This window comes from Zingiber officinale, chromosome 3B (genome assembly GCF_018446385.1).
Source record: "Zingiber officinale cultivar Zhangliang chromosome 3B, Zo_v1.1, whole genome shotgun sequence".
In the NCBI taxonomy this organism is placed as follows: Eukaryota; Viridiplantae; Streptophyta; class Magnoliopsida; order Zingiberales; family Zingiberaceae; genus Zingiber; species Zingiber officinale.
In genome coordinates, this window is record NC_055991.1 from 124,059,068 (window position 1) to 124,071,449 (window position 12,382).

General features: G+C 34.8%; 1 protein-coding gene across 1 annotated transcript; it reads right to left on the reverse strand.

Moving 5' to 3' along the window:
* Window positions 1–55: 55 nt before the first annotated feature.
* LOC121967563 (E3 ubiquitin-protein ligase At4g11680-like) lies at window positions 56–10,691 on the reverse strand. Its single transcript, XM_042517868.1, has 5 exons — window positions 9,863–10,691; window positions 5,946–6,065; window positions 5,727–5,859; window positions 1,353–1,514; window positions 56–398 (listed from the first exon to the last, which is right to left on the reverse strand). The coding sequence occupies exons 1-5, from the start codon at window positions 10,390–10,392 to the stop codon at window positions 225–227; spliced, it is 1,119 nt and encodes a 372-aa protein (XP_042373802.1). The 5' UTR covers window positions 10,393–10,691; the 3' UTR covers window positions 56–224.
* Window positions 10,692–12,382: the final 1,691 nt, after the last annotated feature.

Consider the following 12,382-nt stretch of genomic DNA (forward strand, 5'->3'; position numbering starts at 1 on the left):
AAAGATTCAACAAAGGGAAATGCAGACCTATCTAACGCCAGTACCTCAGCATACGTTCCACAACAATCTTTTTTTTCTTCTATTGGACATTAGCTACAATTAAGGTATATGGTAAAATAAGTTATGACTTCGCTCTTTGAATCACACAAGTTGATACAAGCCACTCATAGTTACAAGGCAATAGGACGTCGAATTTCCAGTACACAATCATGCAGCATCATCATCTAAACCTCCTCCCTTCCGTGGTTGTTAGACTCTATAATGTGAAACTTGCAGAGGGGGCAAACGGCATTTATGTGCAGCCATTTATCTATGCAACCACAATGAAAATGGTGGCTGCATGGAAGTTCACGTAGCTCCGCGCCATCTTCATAAGGTGAGAGGCAAATGCAGCATTCCTGCAGGTGGAAGAAAACAGAACGAAACTTAACAGCAGTTTGCATTATTCACAGAAGAGATGGCCCTCATGGTGTCACTATTGGTTCAAAGTAAAGAAATATGCAAACACAGGTTTATGGAGCGGTCTTGCATGGGATTTCTTATGGAGGGCTCCTAGATCCAGACCATTTACGGCCACTTCATATCATGGGCGAGAAGGCTAGGATCTCTAGGAGAATGGGCACTGGTCTGAGATGGGAACAAAAATCAAAATCGGAAACATATATTTTCTTTTTATGATGTTACAAAAAGGTTTCAAATCTTACCCTATCAAACGTCGCTTTCCTCTAAGGTAAGAAATTTCCACTAAATCTAACATGCACATCTACAGAGAACTCCATTTTAGTCTGAGACAAGTTCGTGTGTAAAAATAATAGACTATGCAAAAATAATATTAAAAGATTCAACATAACTTCAATATACAAGATAGCTTAAATTTATTGCAGTGCAAACAAGCGTTGTGCAGCTTCTAAAATTTTCACAAAATGGAAATGTAATCCAAGTTCTAATAAACATAAAGAATAATATACTGCAGCACTTGCAATTTTCACGATGCTTCTTTATTCAGTTCGTGAAAACTCTCTTTCAGTTTCCATTTTCAAGAAAAAATAAATAAATTTTAAATAAAAAATAATAATTGTAAATATTTTGATGCCATTGGATAATAAAATTTATTTTCACATAAAAGATGCTCGATCTGTATGAAAAGAAGAAAAAAATTACAATAAAAAATCAAGAAATATGGAAAAAAAACAAAAGAGGACTATTTTCCTAAACAACATAGAGTGTGTTTTTGGTTGGTAGTGTGCCTAGTTTTTATTTCATACATAATATAATAACATGCAATCAGCAAGAAAGTGAAATACAGTAAAGAGAAAAGTAATGTTTGAAAATAGTGAAGCTTCAGAACTTACAGCATCCTCTGCTGAAAGGACATGCTCTGCAGGTGAATCACTTCCACACTCGATCATGATTCCACTAAAAGGCCCTGATATCTCATCAAGTTTTTCAGGATCTCCAACCCTCCGAAATTTGTATTTTGGTAGTTGGCATATATCTTCTTCAGATGCTCCTTCCTGTTTTACAATAAATGCATCAAATACTTTATACTACTCAATTGCCACAAATACCAAACGCACCAATTATCCGAAGTAAGAAATATGCCAGTACTAAGCATGGCAACACTGCCCTATGGTCCGTGGCAAAACAGCACTAGTAACCAGCTTAAGCAAGCACAAAATGGGGAATATTAATCTTTGATAAAGGTCATTCTCATGGGTTGATGTGGATCTAGAATAATCAATGTCTTCATAAATTCCCAATATAACAGTGGAGAATTACTTCTAAATATCTCAACAAATTCCCATCGAGCGAATTACTTCTAAAACTAATAAAAAAGGTCATCCAACCAATTAATTTCAACTCCATCAAATAATCATATTTACACAATCTAAGTAAAATGTGTAACTGAAGATTCCTATTAAAGCATTGATGTGAATCATAACAGACAATTTGGGGAAAAGTACAAAAAGCTTATATAAAACTTGTGTTAGAGTGTATACTAAAGTCTAGTTTTTTGTATAAACATATAAGAATCACACTGGTCAAATGTCTACATTTATATATTAAGTGTAGTTGTTCAATTAATTTATATTGTAAATAACATGGTGTGTTGTGTCACACACAGAAGATTATGTTATCAATTCCTTATAAATTATAAAACGACTAAAATGGAAAGGAACAAACCATTGTAATAGTCGTAGTGTAATTTAGTATTAGTTTATCTTAACTATAAAATTACACTAGTACACTCTGAGTGTATTGAGCATGACCATTTAAGGTAAGTTCTTTTTATACTGACTGAATAAAAGAACATGAGCTTTGTTATTATGGAAGTGTATGCTCTTAATCCTGATATAATAACAAACACATATATCTAGTATTTATTTTTTGACTTATCAATGGGTGAGATTTAGTTCGATAAATCAAAAGGCCAGATAAGTTGGGAAATGATATTATTTATAGTGTGTGTTGTTGATTATAGAAGGAAACTGTGTCCTAGTTATCTAGGTTGATGATGTCCCCAAAAGGAGCTCATAAGGATTGTCATGTAAACCCTGCAGGTGGACTTAGTACGACATGATAATGAAGTTGAGTGGTACTACTCTTGGAGCTAGATATTAATTAAGTGAGTTGTCAGTAACTCATTTAATTAGTAGACATTTTATATCTTAAACACAGGAAGACTAATACACTCATAATAAGGAGCACAAAATGTAATTTGGGATTGGTGCGGTAGTTCAATAATAATTCTTTAGTGGTATGAATTATTATTGATGAAATTAAGTTGGGTGTTCGGGGCGAACACAGGAAGTTTAATTTCATCGGGAGACCAAAACCAATTCCTTCTCTCGGTCCCTATCGTAGCCTCTTATTTATAAAGTATTATACCCACCTTCTTACCCATCCTTATGTGGCCGGCCAAGCCAAGCTTGGAGCCCAAGCAAGGGTCAGCCAAGGCATGGCTTGGATAGGTTGAAGTGTGGTCGACCCTAGCTTGAGTCCAAGCTTAGGTGGCCGACCACAATAAAATTAAAAGGTTTTTATTTTTTTTAAATCTTTCTTATATGGAAGCCATGGTTTTAAAAGAGAGTTTAAAATTTAAATCTTTCCTTTTATAGCTTTCTACAAAAGATTAAGTGAAAGGTTTGATATCTTTCCTTATTTGTAGTTAAAAGAAAGATTTTAATTTTTGATAAAACTTTCCTTTTTTGTAACCATCCTCATGGTTTTAAAAGAGAGTTTTAATAAGTATAAATATTTCCTTTTATAGTTTTCTACAAAAGATTAAGAGAAAGGATTGATATCCTTCCTTATTTGTAGTTAAAAGGAAGATTTTAATTTTTGATAAAACTTCCCTTTTATGAAACCATCCTCATGATTTAAAAGAGAGTTTTAAAATTAAATCTTTCCTTTTATAGTTTCTACAAAAGATTAAGAAAAGAATTGATATCTTTCCTTATTTGTAGATAGGGATGTAATCGAGCCAAGCCGAGCCGAACTCTTGAATGTTTGAGCTTGGCTCGTTTATAATCGAGCCGAGTTCGAGCTTTATTTAACGAATATATTCATGGCTCACGAGCTTATTCGAACTTTTATCGAGCCAAAACGAGCTTAATAAATATAAATCATAAATTTAAATATTCATTAAAAACTAAATTATATATTTAGAGAAAATTAGAATATTATTATTAAAATTTATAATTTTATTCTAATAAATAAATTTAATATATTTGTCTATATTTTTCATAAGTAGAGTATAAAATCTATAAATTTAATATCAAAACTATTATTATTTTTATTTAAAAGTTGCTTAATGAGTTTAACGAACGTGTTCACAAGCTAACGAGCCGAATATTGCGAAGCTTGAGTTTGGTTTGTTTATCTTAACGAGCCTCATTAAACGAGCTCAAACGAACTTTTATCGAATCGAGCTTCGAATAACTCGCGAGCGGCTTGGTTCATTTACACCCCTATCTGTAGATTGAGAAGAAGATTTTAATTTTAAAGATAACTTTCCTTTTTAGAAATCATCCACATGTTTTAATAGAGAGATTTTAATTTATAAAATTTCCTTTATAACCAACCATGAAGGGAAAATTAATAGAGAAATTTTTTATTAAAAAATTTCCGGAAACAAATTAGGAAGTTTTAATTTTGTGTTTAAAACTTTCCTTGCTTGGATGATTAAGAGGTGGCCGGCCACATTAAGTTTGAAAGGGAAATTTTTTATTAAACTTTCCTTTCATTGGCTAAGAGAATAAAGAAGTTTTTATAAAACTTTCCTTATTTGCCAAGACCAAGGAATATAAAAGAGAGGATAGAGGTGTCTCACCTCACAACTTATGTTCTAGTTTTCCTCTCTTCTTTTTCTTTGGTTGGTGGCCGGACCTTCTTATCCTCTTCCTCTCCTCCTTTTCTTCTTCATTGGTGGCCGGCGGCATCAACTCTCAAGGAGCTTGTTGGTGGCCGGATTTTGTTTGGAGAAGAAGAGAAAAGAGGTTTTGTTTCTAGCATCCCTTGGAGCTTGGCGGTGTGGCCGAACCTCATCTATTCTTGGAATACTTGTGGTGGTCGAAACTCACAAGAAGAAGAAGGAAGCTTGGGTAGTTTTCGTCTCGGTAGATCGTCGCCCACACGACATCCGAGATAAGTAGAGGAATATGGTAGAAAATCAAGAGGTTGTTGTTTACAAAGTAAGGTATAACTAGTAATTTCTATTCCGCATCATACTAGTTTTCTTTGTATAGTTTTTGAAATACCAAACACAAGAGGCATATGATTCTAGGTTTCGAATTTGTGATTCGAGTTTGTGTGTTTTTTGTTTTTCGAATTTGTGATTCGATTGTTCCTTTTTGTTAAACCTAGGGTTATATAAGGAAATTAAATATTAGATTTCATTAAAAGGCTTTGTCTAGGAAGTGGTGGATGCTCCCATACCCAAGAAGGCCTAGTGCCTGGCCATGTTTAACCTGGAAGCCGATTTCTGAAATTAATATTTAATTGAATTTGTAACATGGGTGGATTTGGATCAATAATGTTAAGCATCGTTTGCGATCCAAGTCTAAACCACTAAGAACAGATAAGTTAAATTTGGAATCAATAATGTTAAGTTCCGTTTGCGATTCCGAATTTAATTTCTAAAGAACACAATAGGTTGTTAGTAAAGGTTCAGGACTTATACAAAATTTTTGTACAGGGAAACCGGTATGATATTCCGCATAGCAACCAACAACTTCAACTTGGATGTTATATCTACCAGTTTTAAAAAGGAATATGGCTGCCACAACAAGGCAGATTGATGTATGTTGGAAGTCACTCAACTATACAACAAAAATGATCATTCAACTGGAATTTTCTTTGAACATGAAATTTAGTAAAACCAAAGAACACTAAAATAGATAATGATACAGCAGTCTAGCAAGAGAAGAACTGCAAAATATTAACGAGCGCCCACTAAAGTCTACACCATTATGGCCTTCACATCATAGTTGAGAATACAGATCACATGCAAATTTAGTTCGATGGGTAAGGCTGTATATGATATTGCATATCATAATACCTTTTTTTAGTCCTCAAGTTAACCAAGCATGCAATCAATCTGGAAATTTCACAGAATCTAAGTCTAACAAAAAAAATTACTCCAAATTGACAATAAAATTCATCAACAGAAAAGCTGTAAATGCATAATAGCAAGAAAATTGGTACTAGTAGTCAAGGTGGCATACCTGATCAGCAACAGCATACAAAATTGCTATGATACAAGGCAGACAACAACAAACAGCTATACCAATTACACACGCCAAAGCAACACAGAAAACAACAAAGAATACATCAAATGCCAGAAAAACTATGCACAACCTGCAAACAAAGATAAAACAACCTATTCAATACTAAATCTTCAGATGTAGAACTAAAATGACAGCCAATCTATGTCATAGAAGAACCAGTAAAGTTGGGGAGAATCACGGGTCAGCTCTTGGCCTCCAACAGATACCCAGTAAAAACCAACAATCCACCATATGAATGAGAACATAGTGTTTGCAGACTCCAAGTGTTTCACCACACTGTCCAAGTGAGATCATAGAGGATCAAGAAAAACTGAAAAAGCAACTTACACATTTTAAGAAGAATAGGGATTTAATAATGGGATCAAGAAAAAGGGATAGCCGACCCCTCCTAGTGGCTAGTGGGATAAGGCATGGTTGTTGTTGTTATATCAAGAAAATGGGAATTTTGTAACTTCTTTGAAAAAATAAGAAGAAAACATAAAATATCATTATCCATCAGTTCTGGAATTTTTTAAAGTCTGATGAAGATACAGTTATTGCATTTTGAAAGGGAATTCTCAACTACAAACCTTCAGTCAAGTGTCAAATTTTGATTGAGGCTAATCAATGTAACCAAAATCTTACACATAGTTGGTGCTAGATGGCACAAGATTAAAATTAAAATAAAAGTGAATCAGTAAAGAAGGTTAATCAATGTAACAAAAATCTTACACATAGTTGGTGCTAGGTGGCACAAGATAAAAATTAAAATAAAATAGTGAATCAGTAAAGAAATCCTTAATGAAGTGTGAAACTTATGCCAATATCCAAACAAATCAAAAATTGTTAAGCCAAACCATGATTAAGAATCACATGAAGTTTGGTATTTTAGAACACTTTTTAGACAGTAAAACAAAATCAGAACACTCAGAAGGGCAAAAATTTAATAATCAGAAAATTCCTCAGCATGGGCACAATTACAGGAGAATTCACCTCCTGTTAAGGGGCTACCTTTAAATAAAGGATGAAACATGAAAACAAAAGGTTAGGAGTTTAGGTGTTAGTCTAATTATTATAGCATAATGACTGGTTAACCAATCAAACCTAATTTCTTCTCTATAATAATTATATTAAGGAAAAAATTCCTTTCATATTGGCTGGCATAGATGAAACCTGAAATAGCTCATTCCATTGGCTGACTGAAACCAGCACAAGCTAAACACTTAAACGGCTAAACCTTTTCTAAAGAATTGTCACACATTCAATTCTTACTTGTTTTAGCTAAGGATCTACCTATTCCTCCTCGACACATTCAAATCTTCTTCCACCACATCCATATGCACCATCTCATACCAGCCAGGGACCAAAACAATGGCACAAATGAAACTTCAAATCTTGAACACCTTCTGTTTTATAGTATCAGAGCAAGCAACGACCTTGAACCAAAATGTCCATCTCCAGTGTATTCATTGAGTTAGATGAACAATAAATTATTTTAAATTTCATGTAATCATCACTTTGAATTTCCCTTTGACTCAAGGTTTAAGTATTATTCTGTACTGTCTAGCAATTGAATCAAGTGATTATTATCCACAAATCAATTCAAAACTGAACTAGTTTTTCTCCTCAACAAATTGAAAGATCTATGGATCAATTAAGGTTGTGGACTTCAGTTCCATTTTCAAATAGATGTCATGTATTGCTAGCAGAAGGTAAAATATTCACAAGCTGTGTCACCTGTGTAGATTGATTATGATGATTCTGATGGAAGGGAGGTTCAAATGAGAGAACAGTACCAGAGGAAAGACACTTGTAGTTGCATATAGTAGAGGTCTCCACAATAATTACAACACCTTATCTTGTGTTTAATAATTGTGTATAGTTTTCAGGCATGTCTATAGTCTCAGCAGTTCTTTGTTTTTTCTGCTAATTGTTCACCAGCTAATCCATTCTTGCCAACAACTTAATTTTTCTCCGTCCAGCAGTCCTATTACCAGCTCTTGTAGTTGTTCCAGTTACATCACAGCCATGTAATCTGTTTACTGTCCCATTGAATATTCACACCATAGTTGTGTCATTATCACCTGCTAGTGTATCACAATTGTTTAATTGCTAAAATAAGAATAGAGTCATAAAGTGCTCTTTTCCCACCATCCCAGTACAATTGTTCCTACCACAATCAAATCAACAAACTAAAATTACTTGTAATGGTCAATGGCCACTCAGCTTGTTGATCACGAGCTCAAGAAAGTCATGGTGTATTGCCCTTTCATATATTAGGCTGATGCTGGAAGAGCATTGATGCACTGTTTTCTAGTCCACTATGGCAGACATCTGGCCCACTTTCCATCCTATGTTTTCCACATGCTATGACTGTCTTGTAGGATCTTGCACATTTATTGTATAGAAGTGTTCTCACATGCCCTATGGTGTCGCTCAGATGATCTTCAAACATGGTTCTGTAAATGTGGTCTGACACACGTATGCTCAATTTTAGATTGCCATCATTAACTCTGATTGGTCAATTTGTATGAACCCAAATGCAAGCAGACAAGACGAACTTTGTCAAAGCTCACATTCTCAAAGAAGATAATTTTCTTTTGCCTGAGGTTACTTCCAGGCACCCATAACTATACTGTAGAGCTAAATTTGTGATTGATTATCTGCTTTAGATAATCAGACTTCTTCTGGTAGAGTGTGATGGTGTTGACACATGATGGTCAAAGATCTAGATGATAATCAGCTGTAATTGTAATTACTTCAATCACATTGGTACACCGTACATTCAAGATATATTATGCACTTTTTTTACCAGGTTAATGATTGATGACCCATTAGCAAAAAAATAGCAGCAATAAATTTGTGTGGTATTAAATTTATGTTTCAAGTTTCGCTATAAGATGTTATCTTTACAATTGTGACTACTGATTAACCTTAATATAAAATCGCTCCACTGTGGACCAAGGTATTAGAATGAGCATACTGAATTTATTTCCAATCGGTGATCCAAAATAAAGTCCCTTTTAGACAAAGCTAATAGGAGCTAGACATAAGAGTTGGCTATATATGTATGCAACCTTTTTACATAAATAATAAACCAAGTTTAATTGCAAAAAGTTCCTTTCCCTTTTATCTTCTCTTTTCATTCTCTTTCCTCAAAAGATTGGATCGTCTTCTATTAACAGATCGTGCATGCTCTCCTAAGCCCAATATATGTCAATTATTGCTCCCAGGAACTTGATTCTTAAAGAGGCTGGGTCAAGCCTTTGTCTACAGAATTAAAGCAGTCATGAGAAAATACGATGATCAAGAGGAAAATCTCAGAAAAGGAGAAATCACAGGCCAAACTTTACTACTCTAGGCCTGATGACTCACAATTTCAAGGCAGCTTGTGTTTCTTCCAAAATGTTGAATGGAGGCAAGCACATCTAAGATGTCTACCCTTTTTCTGCCTCTAGGTTGTTTTACTTTGCGAGATAGGAATTAAAGTAGAGGGGAGAAGAAAGAAAGGAAAATTCTTCCAGTGTCTGAATAAATGATTAAATAATTCAAATGAATCGAGGAAGCGTACAAGCACTCTTATCATCTCAAATGCTTCCTTCCAAAACTAAACAGATGAGCACCCATCATAATTTAAATTTCTAATGATAGCATTATAATTTAAATCTGTAATGATAGCATTATAATTTAAATTTCTATGGTAGCATGATAATTTAAATTTCTATGATAGCATTCACAATTTCACATCTCAACTTTAATCATTCCAATGGCACCTATCATGAAGGATCAAATTTCACCTTGAGACAATCTTTAGGACAGTTCCTAACGCTTATCTAGTTCTCCTCTAAACTTTATGTTACTGTTCGTAACTTGAATGATCACTCTGGATTCAAGTTGCTATTGCGTTAGTATCTCAAACAAAATAAGTTGCGTCATTCACCAAATAACATAGACAAGGTATAATTAGCATGAAATGGGAAAAGCCATGAGAAAAAAAGTGATGAATGGAGATTACACTGCGTATGGATATTTAGATGGGGAGCGATGACAATCAGTTGTTAGCTTTTAAGATAAATACCATTTAAGCTACTTACTTAGTGCTATCGTTCTGCTCATCCCCCACAGCTTCTCCTGTCGCCCTCGGTGAATTTGATCCGGATCTCCTTCCATTCCCCCCTTCTTCTTCCTCATCCAGAACAGCCCTCTGGGTCGTCTGCCTACGTCGGTACTCAATACAAACACAGACCATATGCAGAAAGCACTGTAGCGCATACCCGACTATCCACAACCGAAGAGGCATCGACGGTGTCTCGTACCGGCTCATGATCAGAACCCCAGCACCCGCGCCCACAAATGCCAGGTTCCACATGATATCGAGGAACACCACGGGCTTGGAGTAGGCCCAGTCGCTCTGCCTCTCCTCCAGATGCTCCGCTGCCGTCTCCCGCACCATCATCGATGGTTCCGTTATCATATGCCGGCTGCTCGCCCGGCGGAGGAACCGAGAGGCTCGGAGGACACCCCGGCCCCTTCTGGAGCGGTTACCAACATTCCGGGTGCTGAGGAGCGGAGCAGCGTCGACGCTTCCAGTGCCTCCGGGGCTCAGAGGGCTCGTGGTCGCCATCCACAAGATCGTAGAGGAAAAAATCAAACAAGGAAGATCGAAGTCTTGCCCTAACCCTATGACAGATTGATCCGGTCGCTTCCACTCATGGAGATATCACCAATCGAAATCAAGAAGCCGTCGATCAGGGAAAGAGACAAGGATTTGGAAGGAACAAAAATCGAAAGTAGATTTGGAGTAGAATTTTCCTGGCTCTCGTCGGTTGCTCGTCACAAACAGGAACAGCAGCGAGACGAAATTGCAGTGGCGATGACCTAGCACGCGTGGCCAACTAACATTGACATGGAATCGGGTGGTAGAATAGTGCGATAAAATGATAAAAGAAAAGTATATATTCTAATTTAAATGATAAATGATATGTTAATAGTGCGATGACTTCTGATTGCAATTTAAGAGAAAAAACGTATTGTCTTATTCAATCATAAATGATATGGATCTTTTTATATTTTATATAATAACAAATTTGAGAAGAATTTAATTATATTTTAAAATTCAAAGACACCGTCATAATAATTCTGGGCCAATAATTATAAGGGCACCCTCATTTACATTTTTGTGAGATGAACGTTCATTTTTCTAAAAAAAAAAAAAAAAAGTCAAATAAGATCCCTCTAAAAAAAAAATAAACGCTTCTTATTTAAAAAAAACTCCTAAATTCAACGCTATTAATCAACTTGTACGACGTATAAAAGTTAGTCCATAATTATTACACATTATAAAAATTATATATTAATTTTTACGTATTAAATTATATTTATTTAAAATTAATAAATTTCATAAAATTTTCATTATTTAATTTATTCCTTGAAATATTATTTTAATCAAACTATTACTAAAAAATCAAAATAATATAAATCACCATTGTAGAAACTAGATGCTAGTAATTCTACACTTTGAAAAAACTAATTGCTACCTTCTACATATTGTAGAAGCTAGAAATTAATTTATATTATAGAAACTAGTTATTAATTTTTATACGATCAAATGATTAGATGATATAATAATTAACATTTATACATTGTAAAATTAGATATTAGCTTCTACAATTATAAAAGTCAATTGCTAATTTTTATAGAACCGAATGGTCAAATAATATAAAAATATTTTAATATATCACTTTAAAAGGAGCATGAAGGGGGCTCATTTATTTATTTACTTATTTCTTTTTCAAGACGCCTAAAATGTAAATGATGGATATATTTTTAATTTTTTTACCCATAATTCTTATAGTTTGAAAAACCCATCGGTACTGCCAAATTTGTACTATTGAGTAGAGTAAGATCAACAAGGATTTGAGAGTAAAGCACCTTGATTGACTTCATCTATCACACGAGTAAACAAAAATGTTTTGAAGGGTTATTTAATTAAGCAACGAAAACATTTCTTTGATAGTAGAAATAGACACAGCAAAGGAGCAAGGTAGCCGAGAAATAGAACCAACATAACTCGAGGATCAACGGAAGCCAGTGATGAGCAACAATTATCTGTGGGAAGCGTCCATGATACTGGCTATCCCACCGTCGCTGATTGCAGAGGCATCAAGCTCACTGACATTACGTACAGGACTGATGGAATTGCAGAAGCTGCCAATATATTGATCTTGTTATGGAAGTAACACTGTTCACCTGCAATACAACTCTGGGAACCTTCAACTGGAGCTTAAGAGACCAAGGAAACAACATAGATCAGGTTATGCTTGACAACTGAAAGTGGCAAGAGTAGAGGTTGCTACAAAATTGTCATGTTATAAAAATTGAAAACAAAAAAACCCTTAATTTGCAAAGAAATTGATGAATCACAATTTCAAACTTTAGCTGAAACCGTGATTCCCATGACCAAAGAGAAGCATTAATATAAATATACAACACCTGTTACCTACTGCGCAGACTTCCATTTGCACCTGTGTGTTATACTCATCGGTAACTATATGGTGGCTCTGTAGATTGCACCATTTACCAGATGTGAGAGAAAAAAAGGACCACTTCTTCAG

Excerpts from the sequence above, each read along its gene's own strand:
- LOC121967563 (XM_042517868.1), bottom strand. The coding sequence starts at position 10,392 with ATGGCGACCACGAGCCCTCTGAGCCCCGGAGGCACTGGAAGCGTCGAC. Across the intron at positions 5,860-5,945 it reads GATTCTCCCCAACTTTACTG|GTTGTGCATAGTTTTTCTGG; the intron begins GTTCTTCTATGA and ends CTTTGTTTGCAG. Across the intron at positions 1,515-5,726 it reads TGTATGCTGTTGCTGATCAG|GAAGGAGCATCTGAAGAAGA; the intron begins GTATGCCACCTT and ends ATTGTAAAACAG.